Source organism: Mesoplodon mirus (genome assembly GCF_964341445.2).
Source record: "Mesoplodon mirus genome assembly, chromosome: 11".
Taxonomy (NCBI): domain Eukaryota; kingdom Metazoa; phylum Chordata; class Mammalia; order Artiodactyla; family Ziphiidae; genus Mesoplodon; species Mesoplodon mirus.
Window position 1 is genome coordinate 7,584,444 of NC_138987.1, and position 18,124 is coordinate 7,602,567.

An 18,124-nucleotide genomic window follows, 5' to 3' on the forward strand; every position below is an offset into this window, starting at 1 on the left:
ACATTCAGCACCAGTGAAGGATAGCCAATTAGTGCAGTATTGTAACCAGTGGGATGTGTCCTGAGATGCTCTTGGCCTCCATCAATATGGTCAATCTAATTGCTGAACTTCTTCAGGGCCCTTGATGCCCTGAATTATTTAAGATGTAAGGAATCCACCCAAACCACCCAGCCAATTAGATTTTGTTTAGTCCTGAGAGACATCTAAAACTTAAAGCAAATTCCTTCAGGTATGGTGAATCTAAGGCAACGCACAGTCCTAGAGGCTGTTCATACTTGTATAAGCTGAAAAAGAATGGGAGTCCTTCATTTAGTGATGACAGTAGATAGGAATCTGATGGTCCAGTGTACCAAATCCTGAAACTAAAGTACCCTGAAGGGAAGGACCTTTAAATAAACTTGAAATGAACTTAAATTCAAATAGATGTGCAGACAATCTAAATCATACATGTGTACAGAGCTCAAGATTTTTTGTCTTGTGAGTTGCTGTCAAGTCATTTATTTATGTTTATTCTTTAGGATGGGCACTACAGCATGCACTAAAAACCAGAGTATTTTCTACAACATTTTTCATCATTAAATAAAATTTACAGGGATCTGCAGAAGGCAAAGTTTCTAATAACTCTTTGAATGTGCTTATTCTGAAAGTGTAGTATTAGACACACCAAAATTTGATGGTTCTTAATCAAAGTGTCATAGACTTGGGGGCATTCAAACTTTTATATGTACTAGGCATAATGATGGTCTATCCAGACTCACCTTTCAGCTAACACACTTAGCATGGGGACACAGATGGATGGGAAAGATGACCCTGACCCACATAAGACCCACATTCCTGTGCAAGGATAGAAGCATGATAATCAGGAAATGATGGTTGTTAGTTACAGAAAATGCATTATTGCGAAAACCAGGGGAAAAGTGCTTATGAGAGGAAGTGATTGGATTATGGGGAATGAGAGAATAAGGATAGATCATTCCTACTGAGTAAATTGCTGTGATTTATAAGAGAAAGGGTATAGTGATATCTTGGCCTACTACTGACTAGATTCATTTCACAAACAATCCTAAATCAGAATGTGACAGTTTATGGAGAGACAAACAAAGTCTCCCAAAGATGCTTATTTATTACTAAGCTTTTAAACTGGCATATTTTCAATTCCCCATACCTTTACTGTTTTAAGCTTCCTTTATTTTGATTGTTGACATTCATAATTGTAATTTTGTATTCCCCCTTATGTAACTCTAATAATAGTTTACTATACACTGGAATAAAAGAAAAAAATAATACTGAATTATTTTATTATGCATTTTTGGAATTTTGATAAATTCCAAGAGAAAATTGCATAAAAGAAACTTGAAAATGATATTTGCTTAAAAGTACATTATAATATTTGGACAATATTAAAATAATTAGATACTATTTTATAGTATACTTTGAGCATTTGGTGTTCTAAATATTTCTCTTAAAATATTTGTGAATTAATCAAATGTTTATCTTTCATTGCTTTATACAGATGAAATATATATTCAGTTATGTGCATATAATATATTCATATCAGTTTAGTTAGGTATGTGTTTACTTGTTTTAATTTCAGATTTAGGAGTTCTTATTCCATCATATTATAATTCTTCAAGAATACAGATTAATATAATATGTTCTAAGAGAAATATTTCATAAAGGATTTAACACAGGGGACACTTGTGTAACAAAACAGGCAATTTTATCAAGTATACTGAAAATGCAAATGTTATTAAGAGTGATTGTTTCTTAAAAAAGAAAGATAAAAAACACTTTAGGAAAGTTCAAGAATTAAAGCACAGCTCAGAGAGGGGCTAAATACCTTGCCTTTTTATAATGATTGATTAGTGCATAGAACTTAAAATATTTAGTAGTTCAAGTGGTTAGTATGTACCATGAATGATCTTTGAATGTCATTTTTCTGTCAGCTCTGCTTGGGGTAGCAGACACTCCCTGATGAGGGCTTTGATTGCTGGTATTAAAGGAATGATTGCAGGGTTGACATTTCACTAGGAAAGATGAGAAGTTGAAGCAAGGCATCATACTGCTTTCTGAGCTATAGTCTACAGACATGTTTGCAAGACTAGCCGAGGGTTTCCTTGGGAAATGGTTTTGGATCTGTCCTCATTTGAGACCCCAAAGATCCAGACTACAGAGCAGAGAAGACACAGACATGGAAGAATATTTCCAGAAAATATTTGTAAAAACAAGCGACCATCAACCTAGTCACAGAAAAATCTCATTGGCTTTCTTATCACAGAAAATTCTCAGTAAGCTGTCCATGTTATCTGGGCAACAGTAATGCACCACCTTGCCTGCCTGCTAGAATGAGTTAGGTTTAAAAGTGTAATCCCGACAGCCATCGAGTTTATATATGTTATAGAGGCATAAGAATAACATTCTGGAGATAATCTGTCCTCTTTTGATATAATGGACTTTGGCCCATCTTCTTGGTGTGAGTTAGATACCAAGCACCAAAATCTATAGAGGCTCCTTCTAGTTCATGATATTAGTTTATTAAACTACGGCATTTGTCTTTTTTGTCTATGACAGAAGTTCTTAAAAGACCTTAGCCATGGCATTAAAGGCCCTACACAATCTGGCCTCATTTCCTGTCTGACTCAACATTCTGACTTACTTGGCTCCAGCCTCACTGGAGTCCCTGTTATTCCTAGAACACACCAGGCACAGTCCTGCCTCAGGGTCTTTGCACTGGCCGTTCTCCTCCCTGTGACACTCCTTCTTCAAACATTCCCATGCTCCCTCACCTCCTTCAAATCTTTGTTTAAATGTTACCTGTTTAGAGAGGCATAGCCTGACCACCATATTTTTAAAAATAGTAACTCCTATCCACATTCCCATCCCAATTACCCTGCTGCATTTTTTGTCATGGTACATATCACTTCCTAACATAGTATATCATTTATTTGTATGGTATATATTAATTTATATAAATTTTTATAATATACTTGTATATTATTTGTCTCCCTCCACTGAAATAGGGGTTCCATGATCTTTGTATCTCTGGTTTTCTTCTCTATTCCCAGCACCTCAAAAGTGCCTGCCTTGAGTAGGTGTTCAATAAACAGTTGCTGAGTGAAGAAGAGTGGGTACGTACTAGAAGCTCTATATGGATAGGTCCACAGCTACCTTGATCACTTCTATAAGCTTGGTGTCTTCCCAGTCCCTGGCACATAGAAGATGCTCAATAAATATTGGTTGGATAAATGCATAAATTTCACCTAAAAGCCAACAGAACATTTTGGTAGAAATAAAGGAAAAGGTAGGCTAAAATATTTTCCTGTCTCATACCACTTGAAATGTGCAGCCTGTCAGAAAATTCTTCCTCTCCACAATGGTCCATACAGAGCTAGAAGGCAGCTTTTGCAAAAACATTAATAAAGGATAAATAATTAAAATATTAATCCATAGCCACCTTAATAAAGCTTTACTTAGCTTCTAGCTCATCCCCTTTTACAGAGTCAAAGGCAGGAGACAGGCCATTGAAACCCATAAAACATCTTACATTTTTCAGAGTGATTTCTCCATGAGGAAAGTATATAATGATGATCAGTGATGGTGTACCTAATCCTGAAGCCTATCCACTCCTTATTTCTAAGGAATATCCAGCTTGCGAAGGAAAGAGAGTTGCCACTTTTGAATATGGAGTGCATTATTCTGTGAGGGCATCCAAAAACAATTATGCTGCTGGCATTTGTTATGTGTCTAGTTATCTAAATGAATTATGCTACAGTTTGAGGCAGTTTTCCTAAATCTAGGATCCTAAAGTTAGAATAAGACTGAAGATCTCAGGACATGCAGGGTGTGTTTAAGTGCTGAGATTCCATGATCTCTCTACATTAGTCACCAGAGAAATCATGTGCCTAATTCTGTCATTATTATTAACACCTCTCAGCTTATCATACCTCTGAATCCAGGAGCATCCCCTCCTCACTCTCTCCCCTGGATGCCATATAGACTGGATCTCTGAGTCAGTGTTCAGCGTATTGCACAAAGTTCAGAAAAGGTACAAGTAGGAAGGATATGTTTGTCGCCCCAAGAGCATTTTCCCACAGAAACTTTCTTATACATATTTCCTAGAGTCCTCTATAGTAACATTTGAGTACTTCTTTAAATTATTTCAATGCTACTCTTAAAAAATACTTTTATGGGCTGAGCTGGGCTCCCAAATTCCAAAACATATAATATCATCTCTCTTGGAAATGTTCTAAGTACCAATAACTCATTCATAGTCCAAAGACTGTCACTACTATTAGCATCTTAAACAGCTACCTGGCATTGAAATAAAACTTTTGTCTTTCTTCAGAGTCTGTGACTCACTTGAACCAGATATACTTGCCATATTTATACTATCCCAATTTGTAAGGAATTATCTGAAAAAATATAAAAACCCTTCTCCATCTTGGTCCTGTCTCCCTGGTTCTAGGCTCACCTTTCCAGTTGCCAGGCAGGCATCTGAATCCTTGTGAGTGTCTCAGACTTAATGAGTACAGACCAAATTTATCAGCTCCTGCCATAGTCTTATCCCTACCAAAACTAGTGTCTGTTCCTGAACGTGCTGTTGTTGTGAATTCTAGCGATACTCTCCCAGTATTAATACATGGGTTAGCTTTTACTACATTCCTCTATTTCACATCTCATCTGCCCTTAAGTTCTTTTTATTAGGTTTTCTAAGGGCTCTGGGATGCATCTCCTATCTCTACCTACTGTCACTCTTCTACTTTTGGGTCTCATCAGATCTCACCTGGCTTTTTGGAAATAGCCTATCTGGACTCATTGCTTCAGAGCACGTGTCTTTTTCATAGCTGCATCAGATTTCTTCCTAAATCACTAGAAAAATACTTCCCTTCTCAGAACTTTCAGTGACATCCCATTGTTTAAAGAATGAACTTCAGACGCTTTAAGATAATCGAGTGCTCCCTAACTTAGTTCCCAAATGACTGCTTGAGGCTTGTTCCCTACCCTATCCCTCCATTAATGCTGCTTTTTCTGTGATATCTCTATTCCTTAAATTTAGGGGTTCTGATTTTTTTTTGTACCATGAATTCCTTGGACAGTCTGGTGAAGTGTGTGGACCCCTTCCTAGAATTATATTTAATTATAAAATAATAAGCATAAGCATAAGATTAATAAGCATTAAGAAAGCCATTCTGCAGAAATAATATTCAGTCTGTGGACCCCATTGTTTATATCTTTGTGGCTTTGCTTATTACCTTCTTAGCAAAGAAGTGCCCCCAAACCTGCCCTTCTGATTATTGAAATCCTTCTCATGTTTCAAAGTCTATTCAATCCCCAGCTCCTCTCTGCAACTTTACCTTGACTCCCCACCCAACTGTACTCACCACTTTGTCTTTGCCCTCTCATAGTAGATTATTTGTATTTCTAATTAGTTCTTATCTTTACTTTGCCCTTTGTTATAATATTTTGTATTAATTTACAAAAAGGGCCAAACACTAAACTAATGGGCTACTTTCACACATTTTGTGTTCACAGTTCCCTTTAAAACACTGTGAAATATGCATATGAAGAGGAAACTGAGGTCCAGAAATTTTATTGTCTGACCAAGATCATACAACTTGTTGCTGTTATAAATTTGAGGAAATGAATATTTTCTCTTCTTATTTACCCCTTCTCAGGATCTAAGGAATGATATTGTTTAGTAATGTTTGTTCATGTGGATTTAAAAATCAGAAATGCTGGGAAATACTCATCTCCCAATATTTAATATCCCTGGAATTGACGAGGCACTGTGATAGGACAGGGATGTGTAAACAGTGTTTCTAGGTCAATGTCTATGTCAAAGTAACTGTGACTAAATCGTTAACATACTGAAAACTCTTCTAATTCCTAGTAGTTTCACAAATTGAAATTTCAACACAGGTTTTCATCAGTCAGTTCCTTAAAACATTATTTCTTGTTTTGCACTCTTGAGGAAAGATAACAATAATAAAAGTAAGACAAATTAAAGAATTTGTTTGGAATCATAATGAACTCAGGAAATGTTTACATTTGTAATAATAAGATCAGTTGTATAACCTATTTCCTATGCTACCCCCTCAGTGAAAACAATAAACCAACCGAATTTATTGATACATTTGTAAGACAATACATTTAAAATATAATTCACTTGAACCAGTTCCACTTTTCTGTAGTCAAATATGTTTAGTTTCTGCAGGTTTTCCTAAAACAACATTGTTAAGCTAACTATTTTAAAATAAAATATTGATTTGTTCAAAAAGATTTATTTTAGCAATAGTAATGCTTTCTTTTCAAACTGTTATTTCAAGTTTAAAAATCATGTATTTATGACCATTAATTTCTCATATGGAAGTTCTTTATGCATAGTAATTATTTTGAAAGTAATTACATCGTTTGATTTGCCAATGCCTTTTAGCACGCTGTGAACTATAAATTTATGTATAATTAATTCATCATGATTATCCTTTTTTACAGTCTTTTCTATTATCGTATTGTGGCAAATACTAGCTTAAATATAGCAAGGTAATTGATTTTTTTCTATTTTCATAGCTCCAGATGGTCCTCCTGAAAATGTGTATGTAGTAGCAACATCACCTTTTAGCATCAACATCAGCTGGAGTGAACCTGCTGTCATTACTGGACCAACATTCTATTTGATAGACATCAAATCGGTAAGGCATGTCTTACTTTCTATAAAAGACAGTATAGAGCGTGGTTAAGAATATAGGTTTTGGAACCAGACTTTGAATTTTAATCTCAGCTCTGTTAGGCAGCTTACTTAACTTGTTTGTGTTTCAGTGTCCACATCTGTAAAATAAAGATTGATAATACTACCCAGTGTACAGAGATTTTGTGAGAACTAAATTAGAAAATTTACCTAAAGAACTTAAAACATTGCCTGACGCATAGTAAGTGTTCAATAAATGAAAATAAAGTATTGTCACCATGGTTATTATTGTATTTATCGTCAGGGTATAGATGATGTATATAAATGAGATTAAGTTGATAATAATATATTGGTTTAAAATACAGTGAAAACAAACTCAAAACATAAAAGGAGAACGGACAAGGCATTAAGAGAAATATCTCCCAAATAAGATAGCATCAGAGCTTAATTTTGAAAATAGTTGAAGCAGAACATGAAAAGGAAATGGTAATAGAAGTTAGAATAATAGAAAAGTTAGCTTCCTTCAGGAAAAAGCAAGTAGTTCTGGAATCCTTAGTCAAAACTTTCAAGAAGAAAAGGCTGAGAGATGAGGCCAGATCAGGAGGCAGACTTATTACATGTTATGGAGTGTGGGTTCCATGGTAAGGGCAGTGGGGTGCCAATTGTGGAGTTAAAGCGGTGTCGGGATACAGGTTTCTGTTTTACAAGATCAGTATGGGTGCATTGTAGAGAATAGTTTTAGAGAAGTCCTGGGGGTGCAAAATTAAATAAGGAGACAGGGAACTATAAGAGTAAAACTGGACAAGAAAAGAAGGACATAGGAAATGGAGTGAGGAAAACAGAATGAAAAATAATTTAAAACTACAGGATTTGGTGAAAAAAATCTGTGGATGGTGAGTGAAAAGAATAATCAAGGATGACTTTAAGATACATGATTTGGAAAATTGTGAGGAGGAACAGATTTGTAGAGGAAAGGCATGAATTCAGTACTAGATGCACCGACTTTAAGATGCCTGGGAATCCTCCAGATGAAGATAGCTCATTAGCAGTTTTATTTGTGGATCTGTAGCTCAGGAGAGGAAGTTTATATTCCCAGATTTAGGAACTGTTGGTGTTTAGATGATAGATGAAATAATATGAGTAGATGAGATTAACTACACAACATGTAAAGACTCTTCTGTAAGAACTAACCTGAGGATAGTATCCTGGGGAATACAAACATTTAAATAAGATGTCCCTGAAGACACCAAATTGGAGTAGCCTTCCAGACACAAGGAGACCCAAGCATGAGAGTCAAGCCTTTCACCTAAGACAGGGTGCTGCACAATGTGAATAACGCAGAGTTGTTATCTAGGGTTAGAATTGGAAATATCTCCTTGCCAGCCTGCTTGAGCTTTACTGGACCTGATGAGCAGTCTCTTACGGTTGCGTCTAACATTAAATTAGGTAATTCATGGTGAATTCTCCTTTCCTTCTTGCTGTTTCTATCCATCTCTTGTTTAACTTCTATGATTTTTTTTTTTTTTTTTCGGTACGCAGGCCTCTCACTGTTGTGGCTTCACCCGTTGCGGAGCACAGGCTCCGGACGCGCAGGCTCAGCGGCCATGGTTCACGGGTCCAGCCACTCCGCGGCATGTGGGATCCTCCCGGACCGGGACACGAACCCGTGTCCCCTGCATCGGCAAGCGGACTCTCAACCACTGTGCCACCAGGGAAGCCCCAACTTTTATGATTTTTTAATGTCTTTATATTATTTCTTAAAGGAAATACTTCTTTCTCAAAAGACGTTTCATGATTAAAAGAAAATTTCAGGGTTTATTGGTACATTTGTTCTCCCATTCAGTCTTCAGTTTATGTTCCTTTTTTAGAGCATATCTGTGAAGATTTTTAGTTAATAATTAGCCAAAAATAATCAACATGAATGACAAATGCTCTGGTAATAGCATTAAAAGCAAATTATAAAATGTTAATGCTGGGGCTTCCCTGGTGCCGCAGTGGTTGAGAGTCCGCCTGCCGATGCAGGGGACACGGGTTCGTGCCCCGGCCCGGGAAGATCCCACATGCCGCGGAGCGGCTGGGCCCGTGAGCCATGGCCGCTGAGCGTGCGCGTCCGGAGCCTGTGCTCCGCAACGGGTGAAGCCACAACAGTGAGAGGCCTGCGTACCGCAAAAAAAAAAAAAAAAAAAAAAAAAAAAAAAATGTTAATGCTGTGCTCTATCAAGTAAAAGATACTTTATTAAGGAAAATAGCTCTCTCTTGGAATTTGGTTGTGTTTAAAGGAGGGAAAAACAAAACATTAAAAAAAGTGATGTATAATCTCATTCTCTTAGCATTCTTACTGAGATTAAAAATGAGCAAGGGAAAGAGAAGGATGGAAAGATAACTAATATTGTAATTGCTTATTTCAGTTACATATTAGCTCTTTATATGCATTGTATTATCATATCTTATCTAATAACATTTTGATGTAAATATTATCATCTTCATTTTGCATAAAGGGTAACTGAGGCACAGAGATGATAAATAACTTCTCAAATATTAAGACGTGGCTAAAACCAGTAGACAATGGTATGATGGAAAATAGGAAAAACCATCAAAAAGCAAATAAAAATTGCCAAACTGAAATATATGCTCACCAAAACACCTTTGGATCAAAGATAGCAAAAATTCAAACAGATTCTAACACTTCAGAGTTTCCCTAGGTTTCTTGGAACTAAGTTGTCATTTGTTCCTTCTTCCCTTCATTCTTTCAACACACTTTATTTTTTAAATTTTTATATTGGAGCATAGTTGATTAACAATGTTGTGTTAGTTTCAGGTGTACAGCAAAGTGATTCAGTTATACATATATACATGCATCTATTCTTTTTCAAATTCTTATCCCATTTAGGTTATTACAGAATATTGATCAGAGTTCCCTGTGCTATGCAGTAGGTCCTTGTTGGTTATCTATTTTAAATATAGCAGTGTGTACATGTCAATCCCAAACTCCCAACACACTTTTAAATACATTCAAATGCCAGCATTGTGGTACGTGCTGGGTATGTAGAAGTGAACAAGTCGGATGTGGTCATTATCCTTATAGAGTTTATCTGCAGCTCATTTCATGAATATATAACTATCTACCTTCAAAAGTCATTTGCTCGCAGGCCAAAGAAGAACGTATGTCACTGAATTTAGGACTTATGCTGCAGCCTGGCCTCTGCCAAATACTAACTGCAAGGGCATAAAACTCTTCCCTTAAAAGACTCAAATTAAGCAAAAATTGACAATCTTGAATAAAGATATATGGGCTCAGATATCATCCTGGATGATTCTACTGGAAATTAATGCATTTTGTGGCCCTTTGTTTGTCAGTCCCTTTATTTTTTAACTTAGCAAATACTTAGTAGCTTCTTTCACCAAGACAAAGATAGAAAACAAAGTTCTGCTTCCAAGTAGCTCACACTCTAGAGAATGACACCAGAATATAAAGAGCTAATTGTAGAGTATGAGGTATGCAGTCTTTTTTGGAATATAAACTAACAAAGTAATTAAAGTTTCTGTTATGGGGGACATAATATATAGAGGAGACTGCACAGAGAAGATTAAATTTGTTCTGTTCTGGGATGTAAGAATTAAATGGGAGTGTACCAGGTGGGGAAGAGTGCAGGTGGGGCAGGCAAAGGAGAGGAAAATAGAATCAGAATCTAATTACTGACAATGTATATAAAACAACCACACTTCAAAAAAATGGCAGACATTTCATTATAATAATCGATGATCAAATATGAGCAAACAAATTTGGAACTGATTGAAGGGAAATGATGGGTCAAAGAGGTCTGAGGTTTTAGTCCTGGGTAAGTGGACAAATATTAGTTAATGATAGTAGGTTTAGTGAAGAAAGAAAATGAATTTTTCCACATGCTGTATCTGAGGGCCCAGCATTCTTTTTGAATTTTACTGTATATTTTTTAAGATACAGTAGATCACATGCATTTTATTTCGTGTTTTACTACTTGCTATTTGTTATCCATTTTTTAATGGAAGGCATTGGAATAATTTAGTTTTACTTTATAAGGCCATGCCCCATGACTTTGTGTAGAGAGGTCTGGACCCTTCAAAGACCTGGGAGTAAATCTTGTCTCAGCTACCAAGTTGCTATGGAATCTTGAGGAATTCAGCTCAACTCAATAAAATCAGAGTTGAAATAGCTATAGTAGTCAGGCAAGGAACATCAAGGAACAGTCACAATGAAGCTTCAGTGATGAATTGGAGACCCCTGCCCCATTAGAGGAGTCACCTGTCACTCATCTCTAGATAACTGTTACCCAGCATGAATATAAGCCTAGTCATAGGGGAAATTTTAAAAGCCCGATTTGTATGTGATATTTAGATGTTGACAACTAATTAAATACATACACACTTTCTACCAGTGGGTGCATGCACCCGATCAATTGGCTTCCTACACTGATTGATTTGTTTTTCTGCCATTTTAGAAGTGGAACACCTCCCTCCACTGCTCTGGTTTGATCTGTTTGACTTTTTGCAGATATGGTATTTTTCAGCCTTTTGCTGTGTTTCTCATAGCAACATCATTTTTAGTTTAAAAAAGCTCTTAGAAAAGAGCATTTGAAGAACATATTAAACAAAAAAACATCTTTCAAAGTTATGAGAGAGGGTCAAGTTGAAAATGAACTTGATAGTGAGGGCAGTGTATTCAACTTGTTTTTAAGTCTTTCAAGTACTTGAGAGAAGCAGGCATAATAGGATTTCAAACTTGCTGTTGTTCATCTCAGGAAAAGCCCTTCTATTTAGTGCTAGAAACTTTAGCTATGTTTAATCCCTACAGTGAATAGGCCAGACTCTCCATCAAAGACAGACTATGTTTTAATAAATTATACAACTATATTTAATATACCTAAGCATACTCATTTGTACACATATAATAATTATGACATCATGTTAATTAACTGATTCCTTACTTAGTGCCTTGCACGGTGCTAGATCAGTTTTTCAAACTTCAATTATGACCAGCATTTTTTTAATGAATTGGAATAAAATTAAAAAGAGCAGAAAATATCAAAGTGCATTTCAGAAGTTGTATTTCTGAAAAGCAATTTTCAGTTATAAAGAGTACACACACACACACACATCCTGAATTATGTTGCAAAATGTGTTTCATTTTTGTTGGTCATGGTAAAAAAAAAATTGCAAATTTCTGTGCCAGCTACTTCAGATCTGTTTTTTCTAAATCATCAAAATACTTTAAGTAGATATTATCACCCCAATCTTACATATACAGAAAGTAAGACAGAGAGCATAAATGACTTATCAAATGCTACAGGAGTTTTTAAGTGACCAGGTTGGGATTTGAACCCCTGATGGCTGGGTACCAACCTATATTCTTTCTTCTATAAAACATTGGACTATAAAATTAAACAAATGGGACCTAATGAAACTTAAAGGCTTTTGCACAGTAAAGGAAACTATAAACAAGATGAAAAGACAACCCTCAGAATGGGAGAAAATATTTGCAAATGAAGCAACTGACAAAGGATTAATTTCCAAAATTTACAAGCAGCTCATGCAGCTCAATATCAAAAAACAAACAACCCAATCCAAAAATGGGCAGAAGATTTTAAATAGACATTTCTCCAAAGAAGATATACAGATTGCCAACAAACACATGAAAGAATGCTCAACATCACTAATCATTAGAGAAATGCAAATCAAAACTACAATGAGGTATCACCTCACACCAGTCAGAATGGACATGATCAAAAAATCTAGAAACAATAAATGCTGGAGAGGGTGTGGAGAAAAGGGAACCCTCTTGCACTGTTGGTGGGAATGTAAATTGATACAGCCACTATGGAGAACAGTATGGAGGTTCCTTAAAAGACTGAAAATAGAACTACCATATGATCCAGCAATCCCACTACTGGGCATATACCCTGAGAAAACCATAACTCAGAAAGAGTCATGTACCCCAATGTTCATTGCAGCACTATTTATAATAGCCAGGACATGGAAGCAACCTAAGTGTCCATCGACAGATGAATGGATAAAGAAGATGTGGCACATATATACAATGGAATATTACTCAACCATAAAAAGAAACAAAATTGAGTTATTTGTAGTGAGGTGGATGTACCTAGAGTCTGTCATACAGAGTGAAGTCAGAAAGAGAAAAACAAATAACGTATGCTAACACATATATATGGAATCTAAAAAAAAAAAAAAAAGGTTCTGAAGAACATAGGGGCAGGACAGGAATAAAGATGCAGAAGTAGAGAATGGACTTGAGGACACGGGGAGGGGGAAGGGTAAACTGGGACGGAGTGAGAAAGTGGCATGGACTTACATATGCTACCAAATGTAAAACAGCTAGCTAGTGGGAAGCAGCCACATAGCACAGGGAGATCAGCTCGGTGCTTTGTGACCACCTAGAGGGGTGGGATAGGGACGGTGGGAGGGAGACGCAAGAGGGAGGAGATATGTGGATATATGTGTATATATAGCTGATTCACTTTGTTATACAGCAGAAACTAGCACACCATTGTAAAGCAATTATACTCCAATAAAGATGTTTAAAAAAATTGGAGTATAAATTTCATTGACTGCAGAGATGATTTCTGCTTGTTCTGATTAATTGTGATTGATTTTTTTCTTTTACTTTCAATTGTTGAAATAATTGTAATTAGTAAACTGTTAAAGTAGCACTTTGGATTTCCCAGGTCCATCTGACTGTAAATAAAAGAATTTTTAAATCTTGGCTAGAAAAATATACCACTCATAGCTTTCTATTATTATGTTTTAGTGATTTGTATCTCAAGTGCTGCTTCCTTTAATTGTTAGCTATTTTTTCCTGTAGGTAGATAGTGAAGAATTTAATATTTCCTTAATCAAGTCAAATGGAGAAAATAAAACCATAGAAATTAAAGATTTGAAAATATTCACAAGGTATTCTGTGGTGATCACTGCATTCACTGGAAATATTAGTGCTGCATATGTGGAAGGAAAGTCGAGTGCTGAAGTGATTGTTACTACTTTAGAATCAGGTAAGGTTTATTTTTCATGCTAAAAATTGACTGAGTTCGGTGTCTCTTTTACAGTTTCTCACACCTTACCCTACAAAGCATATGTGTTAAAAGACATTTTTTAAGCATATAAGTTTAAAATTCAATGACTCACTGTGACTGACAAAAGTAAAGCTTTGTATTTACATTTTTGAGGCAAAGTGGAATTATGTAGAATAATCAATACTTGTAAATACAAAAATAAATTAGTTCATAATAAGGTAACCAATTGTACTTTTTTGCATTTATTTAAACACTGTTTCAGAAGTTGAGTTACCTTGCCTAAGAGATGATTTTGTCCAACTGTCTATAGCCAATAAAGCTTCACCTTAAATTCCATTTTAATTATTTCTCTCCCATGGTTTAAATGCACATTAAAGTAATAATACTCTATTATTAAATAATCTAGAATTCAAAATTAGAACCCAGGCTATGTTTTACCATATCTGTTTTCTTCACTTAGTTAAGTGACGTTTTATTACATAATCTATTTGATAAATGTCAGAATCTATACAGATTTCCTCCAGTTCCTATGAACAGGGTCTGAATGAATAATAAGATTGTAACCAATAAGAATTTTATGTGGAAAGTCAACTTCCCAGAACTCGCTTGCCCCATCCTCCTTCAGACTCCTGATGTTCTTTGCCACCAGATATATCTTTGGAAAGATCACATGAAGGGATGTGTTGCTATAGTTTATTTGTTGCTATCTGTAAGGTAAGTATAGGAGGTAAAATCTTTTTTAGCTAGTCTTTTCATTATGCTACATACTCTGTTGTCTATAAACATACGGTTCTAAATTGAAAAGTACATCCTATCCTCAGCACCCTAAAGTTCTGCTTGTTTCCATTTTGTGGCCATGTATATTCCAGGTACTTATTTTCTTATTATACTTTTTGTTCTTCTTCCCTATCCTACCTATCTGTGAGGAAAGTTGCTGCTAAACTTACTCACATTCACACCACAAAGCACTGATTGCAAATCCTAATGTGCTAACTCTTCCAAGGATATCATAGTTTAAGAAATTTCCACTAAACCTCTAAGAGTAGAATTTTAGATGTCAAACGAAAGATATTTGGCGGATAGAAGGTCCTTTCTATCATTCAGATAATTCTTTCATGTATTCAACTTTTTAAAGCTGATCCTAATTTTAGAGAAACAATTCTTACAAAAAGAAAAAATATATATGTTTCTTATGTAGCATAAACATGTATAACAGCAAAAGTTGTGAAAATGTGTGTTGAACCAATTTAATCTTTATTTCAGCTATGCATTTTTTCATCCTGTGTTATTTGGCACAATGACATGTTTATTTGCTTTTCTCTTTTTTTTTTCTCACTGTTATTTATTTACTTATTTTTTGCTTGCCATAGGGCACTATCTCTAGGGATGTTTGCAACAATATCTGAATCATTGATAGCCAAATATTAACAGCCTTTTCATGGAAATTCTTTACTTAGAATTTTAAAATTTAGAATGGAATATCCATTTCAATGTGATCAAAATAAGTTATGTTCATTCAATGAGTCATTTATTTAAAGAACACTGATTATGTAGTACAACAAAAACTAGTCATTCATAAAATGATTCATAAATAATTTTATCCTCATGTGTATCATTTTAAAATAATAATTTATTGATATTTAGCTAGTTATATGTTAGGATAACTTTTATTTATCCAAAATAAACTGTAATATCTAGAACATAAAGAAATCTTAAAATTCAACACTTAAAAAGGATCCAATTAGAAAATTGACAACGTGAACAGACATTTTACCAGAGAGGAAATATGACTGGCAAATAGACTCATGATAAGATAGGTTTTCAACACCATTAGCTATTGAGGAAATGCAAATTGAAACCACAGTGATGTATCACTATACATCTACTAGAACAGATGAAATAATAATTTTTAAAATAGTGATAATACCAAATGTTGGAAAAGATGCAGAAATACTAGATCTCTGTCATACATTGCTAGTGGGAATGTAAAAGGGTATAGCTACAATGGAAAAATAGTTTGGTGATCTTTTATATACTACCAAATGTAAAATAGACAGCTAGTGGGAAGCAGCTGCATAGCACAGGGAGATCAAGATCAGCTCAGTGCTTTGTGACCACCTAGGTGGCAGGATAGGGAGGCTGGGAGGGAGACATAAGAGGGAGGATATGTGGGGATATATGTGTATGTGTTATAAAGCAGAAGCTAACACACCAATGTAAAGCAATTATACTCCAATAAAGATGTTAAAAAATTTTTTTTGTAATCACTTACAACATGATCCACCAATTACACTCTTGGGCAATTATCATAGAGAATTGAAAACTTAATGTCCATGCAAATATCCGTATATGAATGTTAATAGAAGACTTATTAGTAATGACAACAACAAAATAACTGGAAACAGCCCAAATATTTTTATAAATTAAACTCGTACATCCATAAAATGGAACACTACTCAGCAATAAAAATAGAATGAACTATTGATATATACAACAACCCTGATGGACCTCAAGGTCACTGTGCTATTGTCTTTTGCAAATGACAAAACTATGGAAATGGAGATTGATTAGTGTTGTGAGGAGGCATGGAGCGCAAGTCTAAGGGGAGAGCAAGAGGACATTTCTTTACGGTGATGGAATAGTTTTGTATCTCGTTTCTGGTGATGGTTACAGGAATCTACACGTGGGATTAAATTGCATAGAACTACACGCAGATACAGGAAAGCATGAAAAATGGTGAAAACTGAATAACGTCTATAGTCAACATTATTGTACCAGTGTCTGTTTCCAGGTTTGATATTAAACAACAGTTATATAAGATATCACCACTGGGGAAAGCTGGGGGAAGGTTACAGGGGACTGTATGTATGATTTTTGCAACTTCCTGTGAGTCTACATTATTTTTAAGTTCAGAGTATCATAGAAATGCATTCTGTATAAAAATACATATATTATAAAAGGCTAAATAAATAAGCAAATAAATTGGATCACTGTTATGGTTTCTGTGATTTATAGATGTCAATGATTCTATAATGCATGAGCCATTTTGCTTGTTTTCAAAATTAAATGGCTTAAATGATCTGTGTAATACTCTTTATAAACAGAAACTTGAAGCAAATCAGTTTTAGATGGATATCAACATGAACACAAATTTTTTTAAAATTGTAATTGCTAAATATTTCATTTCAGTCCCTAAGGACCCACCGAACAACATGACATTTCAGAAGATACCAGATGAAGTTACAAAATTTCAGTTAACATTTCTTCCCCCTTCTCAACCTAATGGAAATATCCAAGTGTATCAAGCTTTGGTTTACCGAGAAGATGATCCCACTGCTGTCCAGATTCGCAACCTCAGTATTATCCAGAAAACGGACACATCTGTCATTGCAATGTTAGAAGGACTAAAAGGCGGACATACGTACAACATCAGTGTAAGAATACATAGCTTTTAATTATTCACCTATCTTACAAAGTTGGTTTACAAACTCAGCATTCAAAAATACTGCAGCTTATGTACATAATACATTTTTCCTATCTTTTCGTGGGATCGCTTAAGACATGCCAACTGAAAATAAATTTGGAGAAACAAAATTGCTGATTTTCTATTTTAATACAGCAAGTCCTGTGAAAATATGTAAACAACAAAGTTTGCACAATTATAGTGGAAATCCAGAAATAAAGCAGGAAGAAAATCCACGTTAAAAGTTAAAGAGCAGTGACCCCTGCTCACCAAAACTAGAGAAAGCCTGCGAGCAGCAATGAAGACCCAACGCATCCAAAAATAAATAAAATCGATAAATAAAAGTTAAAGAGCAGATATATATAATGAGATGATTCTGCCTAAAGAAAAACTGTTTCTGTGTGATTATAGGTGGAAAATGGAAAAACAAATTTCAAAGGCAGGTCAGAAATAACTATGTGATTGAAATTCACATGTATTTCACACAACTATTACTAAAAGCTAATATCATTTTATATCTTAATTCTAAATTATCCATTTGGTAAAGTAAATATGTATGTGAGTTCATATACATACACCCAGACACACAATTTGTTTCATCCTTTCACTATTTTTGCATGTCTTGGAATTTTCAAACAGAATCATATAGTTCAGAAAATCATCTTTTAAGCAACATAGAATTCACCCTATACATTCATATAGCTCCATAACTAATCTTCCTATCAACTCTTTATATCAGAAAACTGTCATTAATAATCTGTGTTCCCTCGCGAACTTTATATCTCATTATATAATCTGACTTGCTAGGATTCTTGCTGCACGTACCATTAAATGAACCCCCGTTGTAGAAGATCTATTAGAAGGTGGTGGTTAAGGGAATGAACTGACCTAAGTTCAAATTCTGGCTCTGCT

General features: G+C 35.1%; 1 protein-coding gene across 1 annotated transcript in view; it reads left to right on the plus strand.

Moving 5' to 3' along the window:
- The window catches only part of PTPRQ (protein tyrosine phosphatase receptor type Q), a gene marked incomplete at its 5' end in the record, with an annotated part of 200,301 nt that overhangs the window by 119,798 nt on the left and 62,379 nt on the right, over positions 1-18,124 (plus strand). Inside the window, 3 exons of the mRNA XM_082636662.1 lie at positions 6,568-6,689; positions 13,542-13,728; positions 16,939-17,183. Of these exons, the coding sequence (XP_082492788.1) occupies positions 6,568-6,689; positions 13,542-13,728; positions 16,939-17,183 (554 nt within the window). The remainder of the gene's footprint in view (positions 1-6,567; positions 6,690-13,541; positions 13,729-16,938; positions 17,184-18,124) is intronic.